At 60.6% G+C, this 20,018-nt stretch overlaps 2 protein-coding genes across 2 annotated transcripts; one reads left to right on the top strand and one right to left on the bottom strand.

Moving 5' to 3' along the window:
• The first annotated feature begins 340 nt into the window (after positions 1 to 340).
• On the top strand, positions 341 to 3,956 carry ERMN (ermin). The gene is made up of 4 exons (XM_053981895.1): positions 341 to 797; positions 1,093 to 1,179; positions 3,128 to 3,161; positions 3,348 to 3,956. The coding sequence occupies exons 1-4, from the start codon at positions 551 to 553 to the stop codon at positions 3,745 to 3,747; spliced, it is 768 nt and encodes a 255-aa protein (XP_053837870.1). The 5' UTR covers positions 341 to 550; the 3' UTR covers positions 3,748 to 3,956.
• A 3,642-nt stretch (positions 3,957 to 7,598) lies between these two features.
• Positions 7,599 to 19,534, bottom strand: GALNT5 (polypeptide N-acetylgalactosaminyltransferase 5). The gene is made up of 10 exons (XM_053981894.1): positions 18,577 to 19,534; positions 15,376 to 15,542; positions 14,551 to 14,670; positions 14,070 to 14,205; positions 13,581 to 13,700; positions 13,122 to 13,239; positions 12,622 to 12,945; positions 10,945 to 11,025; positions 10,222 to 10,383; positions 7,599 to 8,045 (listed from the first exon to the last, which is right to left on the bottom strand). The coding sequence occupies exons 1-10, from the start codon at positions 19,263 to 19,265 to the stop codon at positions 7,899 to 7,901; spliced, it is 2,064 nt and encodes a 687-aa protein (XP_053837869.1). The 5' UTR covers positions 19,266 to 19,534; the 3' UTR covers positions 7,599 to 7,898.
• Between the last annotated feature and the right edge of the window lie 484 nt (positions 19,535 to 20,018).

The raw sequence follows: 20,018 nt of genomic DNA, 5'->3' as shown, positions 1-20,018 counted from the left end.
GGTGATCTCCATCCCTGGCGAGCTCCATCCCGGTGATCTCCGTCCCTGGCCAGGTTCCCCGGCGCAAACCCGCTGGGGAATGTTAAGCGGGTTAGGTGGCCGGCTGGGGAAGGTGGTCACCCTCCGGGGATTAGGGGTCAGAACAATGGCTGTCCCTGTGGCCAGCGGGGACACAAAGAGCCATTGTGCCCAGAGCACAAACTCCTGTTTATTCCCGCGGGGCTGACATGCCCGCAGCCCCGCTGTCCAGGCCAGCACAAAAGCCTCCTTGCTTGATTGTTTGTTTATGTAAATTATAATGGTGCGTTTAATTATGCAACGGGCAGAGCCTCGGCGACAAGGGAGGCGCTGACTGGGCTGGCAAGCCCCGGGCACAGCGGATGGTGCGGCCGCGGGCTCGGCACAGGAGACGCGCCAGGGCCACTCGCGCAGGGGACCAGACCCCGGGGCGAAGGGGCCGGGAGGAGCTCCCCACCCCGGGGCAGGAGCGGGGCCCGGAGCAGCGGGGCCCCAGTCAGCGGGCACGGCCCGGCCCGGCCCGGCCCTCAGCATGACAGAAGAAGTGCCCGCAGCTGCCACCGTGCCGGCGTGCAACGGGAGCGTTCCCCCGGAGGACGGCCCGCTCCAGGTCATCGGTGGCCTCGAAGAAATTGCAAAATCTGTTGGGACGGTCCCGTACGCAAACGCAGAAATGAGCCCTGACACTTCACCTGCCAAGGAAAATCTGGAGGAAAATAGAAATTCATTGCCAGAGGACATCACGCCTGAGAGTTTTGCTGGAGAGAAGCGATGCCAAGGTATCGTACGGGGCTGCCTGTCTCTAGGTGTGGGAAGAGAAAAGTTCTGTTTTATCTATAGCCTGATGAATAACGGGATGTGCTGTGTGTTAGTGAAAATTCCTAATCTGTGGGAGCTGTAACAGTGACTTGGAGTGTTTCAGAATCTGAGACACATTAGAGGGATGCTATGAAAAGCTCATAACTAAAGAAATGAGCAATTCTAAATCTGCTCTGAAATCCTGCGGATCTGCAGCCATTGGAACCTGATTGTCATCGCTAATTGCCCATGTCTTGTGCTTTGTGTTTCCCAAAGAAAAGCGAGAGGAGAACGCTGGGACACCACAGCAGGGACCAGCGGATATCCAGGACACAGGGACCAATGGCCAGGGATCAGGGGAAGGTAAAGCAAAATGCCATCTGATGTGGGGTGCCTTGGTGTGTAGCAAAGAGACAATGGGTGCAGGTGGTTATTATTTTTTTTTAATTGGGTGAGACCCTTCTATTCCAGGGAGCAGTGACTCATTTATCACCTCTGAGTTGCTGCACCTTAGCAACCACAGCTGGCATCTTCCTTCCAGGGATTTACGTGTCTCACTGACCATGGGGTACTCAAGCACTGTGGGGTCTTCGGGCAGGAGGTCCCCAACAGCCTCACGGGGTTGGGCGATTCTCTATCTTCTGCTCCGTGCTCAGAGGAGAACCTCGTGAGGCTGCCGGTGGTCACAAACCCCAAATCCTTTTCCTGCCTGATTCACCAAGTGATGAATCCCCCCATGCCCAAGCATCCACATAAAATTGCTCTCCTAAACCCCTGTTCCTGGGTCTTGCTCTGCTCATTTCTGGGTGAAAATGGTGGAAATGAGCAGGAGCCAGGGCTGGAGCCTCAGCCACCTCCTGTGGTGAGCGGGGCTGCAGGGGGGTCACTGCCCGTCCTGGGCATGAGCTAAAAGTGTGCAGAGTGTATACAGAAATGAACGTGTTTATTTCACTATGCAAACTGCAGCCACCTCTCCTAAAGGAGGAGTATTTTATGGCGTGTTACTGGAGGAGATCAGCCACGTCTCTCCGAGGGGGCTCTAGGCATTATTCCTTTCCTCGTCTCCCACCACAGGCTCCTCCCGTCTCGTTGGCTTTGGCAGGGGTGGGACAAGGGTGGCTGCCCTGGGAGCTGCTGGTGATGCTCTGCCCTGAGCTTTGAAGTGGGCTCTAAATGAGCCATGGGCTGTGCCCTGCAAGCAAAACCTGCTTCCAGTAACAAAAGGAAAAATATCCGAACATTTGTCATGGGCAAATTAATATTTCATAGCAACTGCCTAGGCTGTGAGGAGGTGAATAGTGGTGGAGGCTTTCCCACTTAGAGCTGACGTCCATATTCCAGCTGTGCTGCTTTAGGAGCGCACAATAAAACCTATTAAAGGATCTCTCATGGGCCCCCTGCACCCGCCCTGCAACCACAGCACTTTATCTCCAAATTGCAGGCAGCTTTTTAGTACCCAACCAATTTAGTCTAATTAATACTCTGGACCCCACAGGCAAAACCTTCAATAGACCATTTGTTCCGACACTAAAGCATCATTAACCGCAGAGACGCGCCAAACAGGGCAATTGGGAGATGGCCATAGCAGCAGGGGTGGCCAGGGACACGTCCCATTGGGGCACAGCTGGGCACTGCATGCAGAATGGCTCCCTTCCCTTCCCTTCCCTTCCCTTCCCTTCCCTTCCCTTCCCTTCCCTTCCCTTCCCTTCCCTTCCCTTCCCTTCCCTTCCCTTCCCTTCCCTTCCCTTCCCTTCCCTTCCCTTCCCTTCCCTTCCCTTCCCTTCCCTTCCCTTCCCTTCCCTTCCCTTCCCTTCCCTTCCCTTCCCTTCCCTTCCCTTCCCTTCCCTTCCCTTCCCTTCCCTTCCCTTCCCTTCCCTTCCCTTCCCTTCCCTTCCCTTCCCTTCCCTTCCCTTCCCTCGGTGGCAGTACGGAGGGAGGCATTAGAAAGGACCAGGGATGACTTTGGGAGCGCAGGGAGCTGCCCCGGGTGTCAGGGTGCGGGTGTCGGGGTCCCGGTGTCGGGGTCCCGGTGTCGGGGTCCGGGTGTCGGGGTCTGGGTGTCGGGGTCCCGGTGTCGGGGTCCGGGTGTCGGGGTCCGGGTGTCGGGGTCCCGGTGTCGGGGTCCCGGTGTCGGGGTCCGGGTGTCGGGGTCCCGGTGTCGGGGTCCCGGTGTCGGGGTGCGGGTGTCGGGGTCCCGGTGTCGGGGTCCGGCTGGCCGCACGAGGCTCCCCGAGTGATCCCGAGTGGCGAATTTGGGGTCAGGAGCTGGTGGTGCCGGACCCGCAGCCGCCGTGTCCCCCGTGTCGCGCAGGGCCGGGTGGCACGGCGGGGACGGGCACGGCGGGGACGGGCACGGCGGGGACCGGCACGGCGGGGACGGGCACGGCGGGGACAGACACGGCGGGGACCGGCACGGCGGGGACAGACACGGCGGGGACGGGCACGGCGGGGACGGGCACGGCGGGGACCGGCACGGCGGGGACGGGCACGGCGGGGACCGGCACGTCGGGGACCGGCACGGCGGGGACGGACACGGCGGGGACCGGCACGGCGGCCGCTCCCGGCACGGAGGTGGCGGAGACGCCCCCGGGCAGCGCCGAGCCCAGAGGGAACGCGGCCGAGGAGGCGGAGGAGGAGGAGGAGGCGGAGGCGGAGGAGGAGGACACCGAAGAGGACGAAGTTCAGGTGATTGAAATCAAGAAGGAGAACAGCGAGGCGGGACAGGGAGACAGCGGCAAGCAACCCTCGCCCCCGGGCAGCCCCGGCTGCAACTCCCCGCTGCAGAAAGCGGGGGAGCCGCCCAGCCTGGGGAAGAAGAACGACATCTCCAGACACAGCTATTCCAGGTACAACACAATCTCCTACCGGAGGATCCGTAAAGGAAACACCAAACAGCGGATCGACGAGTTCGAGTCCATGATGCACTTATGAACTGAGGGGGAAGTGCCTGACGCACCAAGCCTTTGCTCTGGGCTGGGTTTTATTTTGTTCCCCCAAAACGTGTCTCTTCACACAACACAAGGTCACTGCTTTTCTTCTTTTTGTATATGATTTATAATACACTGTGAAAATTTAACATCTTGGCTTTGACGGGGGCAGAGGCATCCATAGCGCAGGAAAATAAATAATCAGTTTGCTAAATACACTCCCACTGGATCTTAGGGTTATCCTCCTTTCTTCTCTCCACCTTTATAACCGTGTTGAGACCACGGGGGGCTGGAGCTGGCTGGGGCCCCTCTGGCTGCCCCACGCTGCCAGCCGTGCTGTCAGGAGCTGGCAGTGGCAGCTGTGACACTGCCAGGGCAGGGGCCACCAAAAGGGATGGCTGCTGGCCACCCCCGCTCTGTTTTGCAGTCTGCCTGTCCTGGTGCCCGACAGCCGCTCTCTGCCAGCACTGCCTGTCCCCAGCTCGTGCTGAGGTGCCACCAGGCCCAGGGGCAGCTGTGGGCACTGCTGGCTGGCCACGGTGCCTGCCCTGCCAGCCCGGGGTGGCCTTGGGGCAGTGGGACCGGTGACCAGTGCCACCTCCAGAGGCACAGCGGGGCCTGGCTGGCCCCGAGGGCAGCAGCTCGGCTGGCACCTGCCTGCCTGTGCCTGTGTGCAGCTGGCGAGCCTGGCCACTGCCAGGAACACCTATTGTCCCGAGGCCACCAGGTCAGACTCTCTCAGGTGTCTTGATTTTCATCCTAAGTTTAGGTGCAAAATTTTAAGGATTATTTTGTCAAAACCAGGTGGGTTTTAATCCATTATTTTTGTCTCACCTGGATATTACCCTTCTCTTTTGAAAGACCTTTGTGTAAGCACCCTGCAGTGGTGTCAGTCTTTTTAAACTGTTTCACGGCCAGATTTGTCTGGAGTTGGGACTTAGCTTTGCACTTGTCATCCCAGAAAGCATCTGGGAAAGCTGAGAACAGCTGCCAAGGGTGAGGAGGTAAGGAAGGAGTTCTACAGGGCCTCCTGCAGCCATAAGTGCCTTTTTAAGGATTAGTTTTACATCTCCAGCAGCACTGAATATCGCTTTGACTTTTCTTGTTCTACATAAAGGCAATTATTTATTGGCAACGTGCAAATAATACGGGGCAATTCTGCATTGTGCCAGCAGACATAGCCCTCATTGTGCCATTCACACTTGTTTGTTTGCTCCTTGGCCTGAGGAAGTTCTGAGCTTTGCTTGTACCAACTTATACTGTGGGTCTGTTCCCGCTGGCAGCTGCTCTGGGGGTGGCACGGCCCCCTTGGAGACGTGGCTGTGGTGGTCCCAGCCAGGGCCACGCTGGCCAGGGCTGGAGCAGCCCGGGACGGGGGAGGTGTCCCTGCCCGTGGCAGGGGGTGGAACGAGATGGGCTTTAGGGTCCCTTCCATCCCAAAGCACCCCGATTCCATCAGTGTCTGCGACCACCCCCAGGGCTTTCGGGAGGAAGGCTCCCCAAGACTTTCAGAACCTTGGGCTCGCTCTGTGCCTGGCTCGCAACGCAGCGCTTGCTCAGCCGAGAACCGCAGCGCCCTCTCCTGCTTTCCTGGGTAAAAAAGGTGAAAAAATAGAAGCGCTGGGATGCTCGGGGGGCCGGAGAGCCCTGCCCAGCCTGCCCGGGCCTCGGGTGGGTGTGGTGTGAACAGCCAGGGGTCCACAGGCAAGGAACGGGCAGAGACGAGGTGCCGGACCTCTGGCCATCCCCGTGGGCAGAGGGTCGGACACGCAGGGCAGGAGCTGGGCAGGCACGGCCTGTGAGGGCAGGGGACACGCAGAGATCGGGACACTTGTCCCTTGGAGCAGAGGCACTTTGAGGCAGGTGCTGGCCAGGGCACGGCAACCACAGCTCTAAAATCCTTTTTCTCCGTTGCTGCCGTGCCGGGTGCGGGCTGAGGGCAAGAGCCTTGTGGGGTGTGTTGGTGACAGTTGTCACGACACCTGCAGCAGCTGTGGCTGCAGCAACCAGCTCAGTCCCCTGCAGCGAGCGAGGAGCCAACAGGCCAGAAATCAGGGGAATTGGTGCTTTGAAGGCTCCTCCTGGGGCGATGCTTTACGGTTCAGCCTGGCAGTAACTCGGGAGGAGCCCCTAGAGAGGGCCCAGGCTGGTCAGATTTAACAGCCTGCGCTCAGAGGAAGCAGCTTCATCTATTATCATTTATTCTTTTTTTTTTTTAACAATTTAACACCGGGGACACCAGGGACTCCCCACCCCACACACGGGTGCTCCCGGGGCCGCAGCCCGGGGTGCGCGGGGAGCAGCGGCACCGCCGCGGCTGCCGAGCCTGCCGGAAAAATGCTCTCGCTTCTGGAAGACTGGGCTGACTGGTGCCGTGGGAATGTTCTCAGAAGGGAGCGGCAGCAGGGCCCCAGCTCACTGCCAGCAGCCCCCAGGCGCCCTGCAGTCTCTGAGCAAAGATCCAGCAGGGAAGTGAGCATTTACACGAGCGGGGCAGCGGCGGGCGAGTGACAGGGCTGGCGATGGGATGTGACCGTGACATATGACTGCCTGCTGCCTGCTCGGTGACGAGTGATTGAATGTCAGCAAACAGAATTTGATGAAATTCATGCTCCTGATACGAGCTGACTGCCCAAACGACGTCTGTGTCATTTTTCTGATGGTGACTGCGGGCTAGCCGCGCTGAAGGAGGGAGAGAAAATCAGGAAGACAGTTGGAATAGGAGTCAACTGGGAAAATCTGTTGGGCCAGTCGATATTTTGGCAGACTGAGCCTGTCAGATGCTGTCAGCACTGATCCACCACGTCAGAGGTGGTGCTGTGCCGGGGCCCTCTGCACAGCCGAAGGAGAGGGAGGGGGCTGGGCTGGGCTGGGGGCTGGGCTGGGCTCACCGTGAGCACTGGGTGCTCAGCCCAGGGACCCGGGGGCTCGGGCTGGAGCAGCCCCTCAGCTCAGCACAGCGCAGTGGGGCAGGAGGACAGCACTGCCTACACTGCAGCCCCACAGGGAACAGGGAGCAGCCTCCCACAGCAGGAATTCCCAGTGGGAGCAGGGGGACAAACCCTGCCTGCTGTTTACTCTGGATCTCACAACCTGGGCACACAGAATTTATTCTCCCATCAAATCCATCCCATCGGTGACTGGTGCTGGATTTTGGAGATCCAAAATCCAGAGATTTCGTCTGTTCACAGTACAGACAACACTTGCCTGTGCCAGTGAGTCCAGAGGGAGTTTGGTGGGCAGAGCCTGGCTGTGCCATGCAGCCTGGGCTGAGGGGAGCAGCAGGGCTCCTGGAGAGCCCCCAGAAAGCCACAGGGGCTTGGGGACATGGCTGGGGTCCTGGCAGCCCCAGGGTGGGACAACCTGGCTGCCCTGGGAGGAGGAGCTCCCAGGCTGGCCCCTGGAGTGTGCCTCTGGCAAGAAGCAGGATAAACCTCTGGTTCCCTGCTCCAGCAGCTCCTCTCCCCACCAAACAAAGCAAGGCACGTGTGTCCTCGCTGTCCCCGGCACAGGGAAGGACTGCTCCAGCCTCTCCTGCAGCCCCAGGGTGGGACTGACCCACATCCACCTCCCACGATAAAATGTGGGCTTCACTGATGTGCAAGTGATTCCTCACAGAGCCCTGATCCTCACCTGTCACACAACAAGTCCCACAGGGATGGATCCTGCAGCCAGATCCAGTGTGGACACGGTGCTGGATTTTTTTGATGCATTGGTCAACAAACTTCCAGTTTCCATGGAGGAATGAGCAGCCCAGTTTGCTGCTTACAGACTTAAGGGCCCTGGAAGTATTTCTGTAGCTTATGCTGCTGTCGGGGGGAGCTGAGCGATGTTTGCTTACAGTAGGATGGGGACTTCAAAAAATATTTCCATTTAATAATACCGAAACCAAGGTTTTCCCAAAGTCTCCTACGGCGAGGAAAACGAGGCCGCTCCGTTCAGGCCCTGCCGCAGCAGCCGTGCTGCTCTGGGTGTTCAGATTCCTCCACGCTCTGGTATCACACCACGGATTCCAGTTCCCCTGGAAATGCACTGGAAATGCACTGGAAATGCACTGGAAATGCACTTCCCTCTTGGAGGCTGCCGTCAGCCACGCCGCTGTCCCCGCTGAGCCCATGGTGATGCCCCAGTGGTGCCACCAGGGCCGGGCTGGCCTCAGTCCGCGTGGTACCTGCCGAACCGCCACTTCTGGTGGGGGTTCCTGGGGTCACAGCCCTTCACCCTCAGCGCTTTGTACGAGGGATCCACTTCCAGGCACGCCGGCCGCGGGAGGTGCTGGTGCTCCGAGATGAGGTGGTCAGTCTGCAGGAGAGAGGGGGGCTGAGGGGAGCTGGGCTTTGTGGGGCTCAGGCTTTAGGGCTCCTGCAGCAGCAGCAGCAGCTCTACTTTCCCTCTGAGAAAGCCCAGCTCCTTACAGGGTGCCCTTCTTTGGCTCGTCCCTAGTACCTGAGATATCTCTGCTGACTTACGGGGACTTTGGCTTGGGATCCAAGCCTGCAGCTGCTGCTGAGCCAGGACCACACCACAGCTGTCCAGTCACACCACAGCTGTCCAGTCAGTCACACCACAGCTGTCCAGTCACACCACAGCTGTCCAGTCAGTCACACCACAGCTGTCCAGTCACACCACAGCTGTCCAGTCACACCACAGCTGTCCAGTCACACCACAGCTGTCCAGTCAGTCACACCACAGCTGTCCAGTCACACCACAGCTGTCCAGTCAGTCACACCTCATTGTCCAGTCACACCACAGCTGTCCAGTCACACCACAGCTGTCCAGTCACACCACAGCTGTCTAGTCAGTCACACCACAGCTGTCCAGTCACACCACACCTGTCTAGTCAGTCACACCACAGCTGTCCAGTCAGTCACACCACAGCTGTCCAGTCACACCACACCTGTCTAGTCAGTCACACCACAGCTGTCCAGTCAGTCACACCACAGCTGTCCAGTCAGTCACACCACAGCTGTCCAGTCACACCACAGCTGTCCAGTCACACCACAGCTGTCCAGTCAGTCACACCTCACTGTCCAGTCACACCACAGCTGTCCAGTCACACCACAGCTGTCCAGTCAGTCACACCTCACTGTCCAGTCACACCACACCTGTCCAGTCCTGCCCTGGACTTTCCTTGCCTGGGAACAGAGAGATGAGCTCTCTCACTGTCTGTGTGGCAATTGCCATGCCGAGGGATGGGATGGGATCTGCTCTACAGGGAATGTGAAGCAGGGGACTGATTTCTGTGTTTAGCTTGTTGGCTGATGAACCTGGCACAGGCACTGCACTGTCAGGGGTGTCAGGTAACTCAGAGCCCGAGCTCAAGTGCTGGGGCAGGGAAAGAACAAAGAGTCTGAGTGACCTCCATCCTTTTGCTTTTCACATCTGCTTGGATTAACCTCTCTAACCCCCGTGGCCAGCCAGGTGATGCTGCAGGTGCTGCCAGAGGCAAGGGACATTTCCGTGCCACTCCTGGCACTGCAGTGATCCTCAGGAGCAGCTCAGGTGAAACACTCCTGCTGTGACGTGTGCAGGGGGGTCTGGGCAGAAGCAGACAGGAACTGTGCTTCACGTCCTTGGACAGCACAATGCCTGATGTCAGGAGAGGGCAAAGCACTGGAACTCCTTCAGACTCCTCTTGCTGACACCAGTAAAGAGCACCACCAAATCCATCTCACCCTCAGCTGAGAAATCAGGCTGCAACACGAGACAAGACCTGCCCGTGCCCCATAGAGCTGCCTGGGCATTTCTGCATATTTTTCACAAAGTGAAATGACAATTTCACAATTTTCAGTAAGTGGTTAAAAATTCTCCCGTATTTTTCCCTGAACACCCAACATGAGCCTGTGGCATTCTGTCATTCAACACCTTAGGCTGAAAAAACCAAAGGGCAACAGGAAATTGTCTGTATATTGAATGCTACATTTTTTTCTTTCTTAACTGAAGGGTGTTTTTTCCTCAACAATAGACTATACCATTTCAGAGCATTTTGGACTCCTGCTTACACCAGGCTGACAGAGGTACAGCCGTGACTCTTTGTGCAGCGCAGGCAATTAGTGTAAGTATCCATTCTTCTCCTTTCCATAAGTGCTGTCTTTAAAAACCCCTGTGAGCTGAGAGCCAATCGATGCTGACTCATCTCCCTTTAAGTGCTATTGACGGTTTCTGTGCAAAACCAGGCTGTTTTGGCTGTTTTGCAGCTGCTGCTGTGGCAGTGCCTGCACGTCCCCCAGTGTCCCCAGCCTGGCAGCCGCGTTGGGATGCTCGGCACTGGGATGGACACAAGCCCTGGCAGAGGGGCACGAGGGATGGGGGGCTGGGGCACCAGCACGTCTCTAGGGGACAGGTGGCCTTGGCAAAGCGGGCAGCAGAGGGTGGGGTGCCCCCGTGCCGGGCTGTGCCCTGTCAGTGCTCTCCTGGCTCCCTGACCCACGCTGGGCGGGCAGGGGCCACCCCCGACCCCTCCTGCAGTGTCACTCACCAGCCCTGGCTGGACAGTGGCCAGCGACCTGTGGAGCCAGGCCAGGCTGCGGCTCCTGCCCCGGCAGTGGCGCAGACCCACGGCTCCCACGACGCCAGCCGGGGCGAGGCAGAGCTCTCCGTGCTGGATCAGCCTCAGCCAGGTGTAGTTGAACTTCTGGTTCTGTGGGCAGAGAGCAGCAAGAGACGCGGCCCCGTCAGGCTCCAGGGCAGGGCTGGCCACAGCTGCTCTGGGGACCCTGTGCCAGGGCCTGACCAGCCTCAGGAAGGCTGACCAGCCTCCCGGCCAGGAATCCCTTCCCAACATCCCATCCAGCCCTGCCCTCTGGAGCGGGAAGCCACTCCCTGTGTCTGGCACGCTGGATCCTTCTCTCTCGGAGCCGGGGCACTGGAAGGGCTGTAAGGCACAGCTGCGTGTCCAGCAGCTGCACGCAGGTCCCAGGCTGCGATTTAAATCTTTCTCTGTTTTCATGTGCAAACGCACAGCTCTATGCAGCTTTCCTAAGCAGCTGAATTTGCTGTTTCTGACTCTGTTGCTGGGCTGCAGGCTGTGCCAGCAGGCAGTTCCTGCCCCTCGCTGCTCCCAGGCGTGGCCTGGCCGTGTCCCCGCGGGGGAAGGGCCGCGTTAGCCCGGGGAGGGGACAGGTCACCGCGGGGAGCACAGGGGTACGTGCCCGTGCCACGGGCAGGGTGGCACCCCCGGGTGCGCGCAGGCTGTCCTTACCGTGTTGTTAACATCGCACTCCTGAAAAGCCAGGGCGGTGCCTTCCACAGCGATGCACCCCGCCAGGGCCACGTTAACGAGCTGGGAAACAGCGACAAAATGCAGATTTAGACAGAAATTCCAAGAGGGGGGAGAGGATGTTACACTGCGCTGAACCTGCTGGGCTCACAGGACTCTGATTAATAGTGCCCACATAACGAAGGGAGGCAGAAAGGAGCGCTCCAGGCCAGGCTGCACGGGGCTTGGAGCACCGCGGTCTAGTGAAAGGTGGCCCAGCCCATGGCAGGGGATGGAATAAGCTGAGCTTTAAGGTCCCTTTCCACCTAAACCATTCTGGAATTCTGTGGTGGAGGAGAAGGGGAGCCTGACCCGGTTTCTCTCACCAGGCGCCCAGCAAGAGGTTTGTGCAGGCAGCATTGAATCCAAAAGACTTTAAAGTGCTCTCCGCTCTCTGCCCACTGCCCGCGGCGAGGCGCAGGTTCCGTGCCCGGAGCGGTGCCGGTCCCTCCTCCCGGCCCCGCAGCGCCGGGAACGCGAGCGGCTGCTGCGCTCTGCTGGCGGCGGAGCCGTGCTACAGACCCTGTTCCCAGAGACCCCGACCCCACAGACCCTGTTCCCAGAGACCCCGACCCCACAGACCCTGTTCCCAGAGACCCCGACCCCACAGACCCTGTTCCCACAGACCCCGACCCTACAGACCCTGACCCTACAGACCCCGACCCTACAGATCCCGACCCTACAGACCCCGCACCTACAGACCCCGACCCTACAGACCCCGCACCTACAGACCCCGACCCTACAGACCCTGTTCCCACAGACCCCGACCCCAGAGACCCTGTTCCCAGAGACCCCGACCCTACAGACCCTGTTCCCACAGACCCCGACCCTACAGACCCTGACCCTACAGACCCCGCACCTACAGACCCCGACCCTACAGACCCCAACCCTACAGACCCTGCACCTACAGACCCCGCACCTACAGACCCCGACCCTACAGACCCTGTTCCCACAGACCCCGACCCTACAGACCCTGTTCCCACAGACCCTGACCCTACAGACCCCGACCCTACAGACCCTGCACCTACAGACCCCAACCCTACAGACCCTGTTCCCACGGACCCGAACCTACAGACCCTGCTCCCACGGACCCGAACCTACAGACCCTGCACCTACATACCCCTCACCTACAGACCCCTCACCTACAGACCCCTCACCTACAGACCCCGCACCTACAGACCCTGTTCCCACAGACCCTGACCCTAAACACCCCGACCCTACAGACCCTGACCCTACAGACCCTGTTCCCACAAACCCCGAGCCTACAGACCCCGCACCGCGCTGCAGACCCCGAGCTGGGGCAGGGGGCGAGGCTGGGGTGCCCCGGCCCCCCTCGAGGGGGGACTTCCCAGCACGGAGGGGTTTCTCCCCCCGCGGGCACACCCAGCCCCTGGCACGGCCTGTCCCGGCACTGCCATCCAAACACCCAGCCAGCTCTCTGGAGGCAAGTTATCCCTTCTGCCTGTGACCTATTTCTTTATAAAAGCGCTCTGGAACCCACGCCTCCGTGCCCTATCAAACACCCCAAACGCTGCCGAAGGCCAGGGAGCTGCGCAGCAGCGGCAGGGGGGTGCTGCCCAGGGCGCTGCCCTGCCCTGACAACAGCCTTTGGGGACGTACCAGCCCACTGGCTTTAACCAGGGGGGCTTCCAGGTCCGGGTACACGTTCTCCAGGTACCACCGGAAGCTTTTGCACTGGAGCTTCTCCCGCAGCTGGGTTTGCTGGCTCAGGTCGCCCACATCCACGGCGCTCAGCAGCAGGTGGTAGGCGTGGCCGTAGAAGAGCTCCTTGTACTCGTCCAGCCACACCTCTGCCACGCGGGCCAGGTTCCTCTCCACCGTCCTCACCCGGTCTTTTGGGAAGGAGTAAGGATTGTCATTCCTGAAAATATGCCCGACTCGGGAGCACGGAACGATCTCGATCTCTCCTCCGCACATCCAGACCTGAGGAACAGAGGTCACCGATGGACACGAGCTGAGGGTGGGCGCTGCCTTTGTGCAAGCCAGGGGAAGCAGGAGGTCAAGTGCCCAGGGGGATGGAGCTGTCCCTGGGGAGCCCCTGCCTGGGCCCCATCGCCCACCCGGGCTGGCAGGGGTGCAGGTGTGTGACAGTGACCTACCTTGAATGAAATCTCCATATTTTCCCCTCCCCAGACATCCAGTCCTGGGTCGTACATTCCCAACTCAGAAAAATACTTCTTATCGATGGAGAACAGGCCACCTGCCATGACGGGGCACCTGGGAACAGAGAGGCCACACGGTGTGACAAAGAGGGCGTTTGGATGGCTCTACCTGGCCTGAAAGCTGTAATGGGGCAGGGAAGGGAAAAAGGCAGTGAAATGCTCTCCTGGCTGTCGCGCCAGCAGCGCCACGCGTGGGGAGAAAGGCTTCCTGGGCTTTGCCCATGCCTGATGGGGGGATTGCCTGTGCCTCACCTGCCCTGGAAAGCAGAGGAACAATACTTGGCCACACAAGAACAGCATTTGGCCTCAAAGGAGCCTCTGCTGCTAAATTATTACCAAAGGAATAATTGCTAATTATTGGTTGGTTTGCAAAGCTCTCACATTTCTTTTATTTACCTTATTATATCAGTTTCCTTGATCTTATTTTTCTCAATGACCTCTTGTGGAATCTGCTTCCATCCAAAATTCATTGGCCAAGTAAAAATCCCACGCTGGAAGTTGTCCACGGTCATGTAACTAAACAGAGGAAAGATCGGGCTGACTAATTCTGAGTCACGTTCCTGACTGAAATGTCACCCCTAATGAGAGAAGATGAATATCTGTAGGTAATTAAACCAGGATTTTAACAAATTTCATCAGGAATCCTCTTCATGTACTAAAAGCTGTGAAAAAGCAAAAAGGTGTGCGATAAACATGGGCCACATGCACAGCTAACGCTAATTTCGGGTGGACAGCGATGTTGTGTGTCCCCTGTGGAAAGCTCTGGAGGCCGGTGAGGGGGTCTGGAGCCACGGCTCCACGGCCTGCGATGGATCCGGCGGCGGTGCCAGGCTTGGCTCAGGACAGCAGCCTGGACGTGGCACTGCCAGGGCCGAGCAGCCTCACCTCATGTCCTTGTCGCTGATGACCTCGATGACGGGGCAGGCGACCTTGGTCCGGCGCAGGCGGACCCGCTCCAGCAGCGGCTCCAGCCAGCCCACGTTGCACTCCACGTGCGAGTCCAGGAAGGTCAGCACGGCGCCTGCGGCACAGGTGGGGAGCATCAGCCTCCAGCCCTGCCCTGCCCAGCAGCTCCCGGGCACCCTGGGGGCTCGGGGTGCTGCTGACTGTGCCACAGCCCTCCTTGGCGCCCCAGACCTGCCCAGCCACAGCCACGAGCGTTTTTTGCCTGCTTGGCAGGGCAGCTCCTGACAGCAATGGCCATTTTGGTGCTGGCACAGCCTGGCAGGGGCAGGTGGCGGAGCTGGGGCTGGAGATCGTGGCAAAAGGAGACCCTTGGTGCACTGGGAGGGACAAATGCCGTGCTGCAGAGGGGTGGCCAGCACCTCTGGGGTCCCCACAGGGCTGAGCACGGCTCCTGTCCTACCTGTGGCGACCTCGGCTCCCGCCAGCCTGGCCCGGATCAGCCCGTGCCTCTCCCGGAGGCGCAGGATCTTCACCTTGGGGAAGCGCGACATGTACGCGTCCAGCTGCTCCTTCAGGTACTCTGCAGAGGGGACAGCGACCTGGCTCACCCACGGTGAAAAGCCACAAGCAGATTTGCCCTGGGAGTGCCTCCGGGCACGCCAGGCGCTCAGCTCTGGGCTGTGAACACCTGGTGTGAACGTGGTGTGAGCCCCGAGCCCGACACAGCGCTTTCCTGGAGAACCAGCAGTGGGGAAATGACACCACTCCTCAGTTTTGAAGGGCTGAACCCGGCAGAGAGTGGCAGCACCACGCTGCAGGGGCTGGCTACCAGCTGAAGCGGCGATGGAAGGCCCTGTGCAGCACAGATCCCAGCTCAGCACTGCTCCCACTGCAGCTCCCTGCCCTCTGAGCCACCCCGGAGAGCGCTCCCCACACCGGGAGCACGGGGCACCTGCCTGGGAGCTGCACACTCAGGGCTGAGAGCATCTCCTGATCACACAAGCCCTTGAGCCAGGACGCCCCAAAGACGAATGGGCTGGACAGGACCCAGCTCCCTGGTGCTCCTGGAGCCTCCAGCAGCCTCTGCCTTCATCCCCCACAGCCAGCCCCAGCACCCCCTGTCCTCTGATCACCCTCAGCCCCAGTGCAGGCCAGGGATGCGCTTCAATACAGAGGAAGGAGAAAATGTAATTTCTCTCCTGCCTAGAATTGAATTACAGAGGACAAATTGCGTTTTGCCCTCAAGTTATATTAGTTTCATAAAGGCAGCAGCAGCTTCACCTACCCTTGGTGCTGAAGTCATCCACCAGAATGATCTCCTCGACGAGGTGCGGAGGAGAGCGGCTGAGGACGCTGTGCACGGAGCGCAGGAGGGTGGACCACACCTCATCCACGAAGCACATGATGATGCTGGTGGTCGGGAGGTCGTCGTGGACCTGCTGCTCAGAGCACCTGCAACGGCAACACGGGCTCACAGGTGATGGCCAGTCACACCCCTGGAAATCTGCAGGCTTGCTGCCCCTGGGAAAACGTGCGGGGAAGGAGAAAATGCCCAACGCGACACATGGAGGGAAAGCCCTGCAGTGCTGGGAGGGGAGCAGAGGGGTGAGGGGGGAACCCCACACCCTGCCCCAGGGCCCCTCTCATGGGCAGCCCCACGGGGCAGGATGGACTCACTTGGTTCTGACAGGGACCTCTTCTGAAGGAAACTTAGAGGTATTTCAGGGCTTCGCAGTTAACCAGAAGTGCTCTGGCTAAGTGAAATTCCCCCCAGAATTACTCTGTGTCACAATCCCTGAGAGGTGTCTTTCTGTCTCAGGGAGATCAGTGGGCAGAAAACACCAAAAAGTCCATTTTGGATCCAGCCCTGCCACACCTTGCTGGGCAGCTGGTGAGCAGAACTGGGCCATGCCCCCTTTGTCCTCCACCAGAGAATCCTGGAATAGTTTGGATCGGAAGGGAACTTAAAGCCCATCTCCTTCCAATGGCTCCCATGGGCAGGGACACCTTCCACTAAACCAGGCTGCTCAGAACCCCATTCAGCCTGGCCTCAAACCTCCAGGGACAGGGCAGCCACAGCTTCTCAGGGAAACCTGCGCCAGGGCCTCCCCACCCTCACAGGGAAGAATTCCCTCCCAACATCCCATCTATCCCTGCCCCCTGGCAGTGGGAAACCACTGCTCCTTGTCCTGGCACTCCAGATCCGTATCCAAAGTCCCTCTTCATCTCTCTTGGACCCTTATGCGCTGGAAGGGGCTCTAAGGTCTCTCTGGAGCCTTCTCTTCCCCTTCTCCCTCAGCCCCAGGACTCCTGATCTGGGCTCTGCAGGGAGTGCTCCCCACAAGCCTCCTGCCCACCACACTCCTCCTCAGGGCCCTCTCCCCCACCCCAGCTGCAGGGACACAGCACCCACGAGCACCAGCACTGCCAGGAAAGCTCCAAAAGCAGCGAGCATTGAGCACGGAGAGGCACGGATTGGCCAGATTTCAGTGCCTAGTCCAGTACTCCAGGAAGAACCACAGCAGGAACTGGAGTCTAAACTGGGAGAGACTGGAGTACACCAAAAAAATAACTGTTGGCTGCCACGAGCTGCCGCCACCCACTGCCCTGAGCTGCCCTTTACCACCTGGTTGTGCCAGCGGGCTGGGGACAGAGCCTGCACAGGCTCCTGCCAGAACCAGGGTGCCCAGGGCAGCTCCGTGCCCCGTGGCAGCAGCTCACGTCCCCAGGGATGTGCCCTGTTTGGCCAAGGTGTTCCCTGTGACAGCAAACGTCTCCTCCGGGGCAGGTGAGTCACTGCCAGAGGCGCTTCCTGCTCGGCAGCTCCGGGGCTTTGCTGTCCAGACCAGCCCAGGGCTGGCTTTGTGCCACCGAGGCTCTGCTCCTGTGCACAGCTGGCTTCTCCAGGTGGCATCAGGAAGCAGCCCCAGCTGTCTCCCCCTTCCCTGCTCCATTCTTCCCGTGCAGGTCTCACCTCAGCCAGCACCCCCAGCACGGTGGCAACGTCCTGTGGCACGGGGGACAATCATGGCACAATTCCCAGCCCACTGTACCCATGGTCTATGAGCAGGGACAGGGACATGGGGGGGGGTCTCTGCACAGGGCAGGTCTCTCACCTGCCCAGGGGCTGAGAGGTGTTTGTAGAAGGGCTGAGTGCAAGAGATGAACTTTACTGGCACTTTACTGGCACTCACCTGAGCTGGCACCTTCCCTCCCTCCCTCCCTCCCTCCCTCCCTCCCTCCCTCCCTCCCTCCCTCCCCGCAGCTGTCCCAACCACAGAATGGCTTTGGTTGAAAAAGAGCTTTAAGGCCATCAAGTCCAGGCACTGCTGAGCCCACCTGGCACGGCAGCCCAGGATGGGGCTGCCCAGCCTCTTGTCCTTCTGTCGGCGAGGTGCTGCCCTCGCCTTGCCCTGCTCTCCTCTGCCGGCAGGGAATGGCTCTTTTGGAGCGCAGGGCCGAGATGTGCAGGCTCAGTCACACGTTCCAGGATGACAGCTGTAACTGTGTGACACTTCTCCAAACCCAGACTCCACGTCCCTCCCTGCTCGTGCCCACGGAGCAGAGTCCCCCTGACCGCCTCTCCCGTCTGTGCCTGCTGGACGGTGCCAGCACTCAGCTCGTCCCCTGCAGGGTTGGCGGAGCCACAGCAGGTCCCTGCCGGGAGGGTTGGTGTCCCTTCCTCCAGGGAAGGGCCACGGCAGCCTGAGGTGTGAGAGCCCCGCCGGGCAGTGGGGCTCCTGCTGCCCTCACACACCCACGGGAACCAACACAGGAGTTCTGCTCAGAGCTGCACCTGGCCCACCAGGTAACCAAAGGTACACCTGGCACACCAGGTAACCAAAGGTACACCTGGCACACCAGGTAATCACAGCTGCCCCTGGCACACCAGGTAATCACAGCTGCACCTGGCACACCAGGTAATCACAGCTGCACCTGGCACACCAGGTAACCAGAGCTGCACCTGGCACACCAGGTAACCAAAGGTACACCTGGCACACCAGGTAATCACAGCTGCCCCTGGCACACCAGGTAACCAGAGGTGCCCCTGGCACACCAGGTAACCAGAGCTGCCCCTGGCACACCAGGTAACCAAAGGTACACCTGGCCCACCAGGTAATCACAGCTGCCCCTGGCACACCAGGTAACCAGAGGTGCCCCTGGCACACCAGGTAACCAGAGGTACACCTGGCCCACCAGGTACAGTGTCCTAAGGCACAGAGAGGCCTGAGCCCCATCACCTGTGCTGGCTGTCCTGGCCCCTTTGGGCAGCTGGGCTCAGTGGGTTATGACAACCTGCAAACTTTACCCAGTTCTACATTTAACAACAGGCTGCCCTGACCTGGACAGGCAAAAGCCATGTGACAGGCAGCATGGCTGAGGTGAGGGCTCGGTGTGCCCCCAGCAGCCCTCCCCAGAGCCATGGAGCCATCCCCAGAGCCACGGAGCCAACCCCACGGGTTTGTGCAAGGGGAGCAGATCTTACCCGGCAGGCCTGGTGTCTGCGATGGCTCGATCCACAGGGATCAGATCGCTGAGGTAGACATTAAAGTTTCCTTCTTTCCACCTACTTTTTGCTTCTTCTTGTTTATCATCAGGGACAGCAACAGGGTGTCCAAACTGGCCGGGAGCTTGGGGGTCTCTCGGGGCGAGTGTTGCATCCATGGACAGGACTCTGTGCATCCCAGGGCTGCTTCCTGCTTGCTCCTTCCCATCCTGGCCAATGTCAACTGCTCCAGGAGCTGCTCCCCGCTGCTCCTTCCCATCCTGGCCAGTGCCAGCTGCTCCAGGAGCTGCTCCCCGCTGCTCCTGCCCATCCCGTCCAGTGCCAGCTGCTCCAGGAGCTGCTCCCCGCTGCTCCTGCCCATCCCAGCCAGTGCCAGCTGCTCCAGGAGCTGCTCCCTGCTGCTCCTGCCCATCCTGTCCAGTGCCAGCTGCTCCAGGAGCTGCTCCCGCCTGCTCCTGCCCATCCCGGCCAGTGCCAGCTGCTCCAGGAGCTGCTCCTGGTGTCGTACCCAGCGTCCGGCTCCGGCCACCCACGGCGGTGGCCCCAGCAGTGGCAGTCGCAGCGTGGGCACCATCACTGCTCTTGTCAGCAAGTTCTTTGTGCTTTCCACGTCTCGCCGTGGCGTTCCCCGCAGAGTGGGGCCCGCGGCGCGGGGCTGCGGGGTTCATTCCCCCTTTGCTAATGGGGATGAAGCGACTTTCGGAGGGAGTTTCTCTGCGTCCCGTGTTTGTCCCTGGTCCAGGCTGGGCTGCGGTCCCCGCACCCCGGGCGGCCGGGCCGCTCCGTCCCGCCGTGCCGGAGGGACGCTGCTGGCCCCCGCGGGCTCCGGGGAGCGCCGTGCCCGTGCCGCCGGGGGCCGGGGGCTGGCGGGGAGGCGGCGATGGCCCTGGCCCCCCGGCCCCGTGCCCGCCGGGGGCTGCTCCCGGCTCCCCCGCTGCCTTCGCCGGCATCCCGGGGCCGCGCCGAGGCCGCGCCCGCCCCAACCCCAACCCCAACCCCAATCCTAACCCCATCCCCATCCCCGGCCCCGGCCCCGGCCCCGGCCCCGGCCCGCGCCCCGCCGCCTCCCGCAGCAGCCGCCCGCCCGCCTCGCCGAGCGAGAGGCGGAGCGCGGCCATGTCGAGCAGCACCCAGGCCACCGAGGCGGCGAACACGAAGGCCAGGGCCCGCCCGCTGCCGCGGAACAGCCGCCGCAGCCCGCTCATCCCGGGCGGGCGCGGGAGCCGCCGGGCCAGCGGAGCGGGAGGCGGGCCGGGGCCGGGGCCGGGGATGGGGATAGGGCCGGCGATGGGGCCGGGCATGGGGCCGGGACGCGGCTGACCCGCCCCACCCCGCACCGGGACCCGCCCGCGCTGGAACCCGAGCCGGGGACCCGCCCGGTCCCGGCGGGACGCGCGGGGGGAGCGGGGCTGTGCCTCGGG

The sequence above is a fragment of the Vidua macroura genome, chromosome 7, assembly GCF_024509145.1.
Source record: "Vidua macroura isolate BioBank_ID:100142 chromosome 7, ASM2450914v1, whole genome shotgun sequence".
Classification (NCBI taxonomy): Eukaryota; Metazoa; Chordata; class Aves; order Passeriformes; family Viduidae; genus Vidua; species Vidua macroura.
This window is presented reverse-complemented; position numbering and strand designations above follow the sequence as displayed.

Excerpts from the sequence above, each read along its gene's own strand:
- ERMN (XM_053981895.1), top strand. The coding sequence starts at position 551 with ATGACAGAAGAAGTGCCCGCAGCTGCCACCGTGCCGGCGTGCAACGGG. Across the intron at positions 1,180-3,127 it reads TGGCCAGGGATCAGGGGAAG|GGCCGGGTGGCACGGCGGGG; the intron begins GTAAAGCAAAAT and ends CGTGTCGCGCAG. Across the intron at positions 3,162-3,347 it reads GCGGGGACGGGCACGGCGGG|CACGGCGGGGACCGGCACGG; the intron begins GACGGGCACGGC and ends GGCGGGGACGGA.
- GALNT5 (XM_053981894.1), bottom strand. The coding sequence starts at position 19,265 with ATGAACCCCGCAGCCCCGCGCCGCGGGCCCCACTCTGCGGGGAACGCC. Across the intron at positions 11,026-12,621 it reads TGGTTAAAGCCAGTGGGCTG|CTCGTTAACGTGGCCCTGGC; the intron begins GTACGTCCCCAA and ends GCTGTTTCCCAG. Across the intron at positions 10,384-10,944 it reads AGTGCGATGTTAACAACACG|AACCAGAAGTTCAACTACAC; the intron begins GTAAGGACAGCC and ends CTCTGCCCACAG.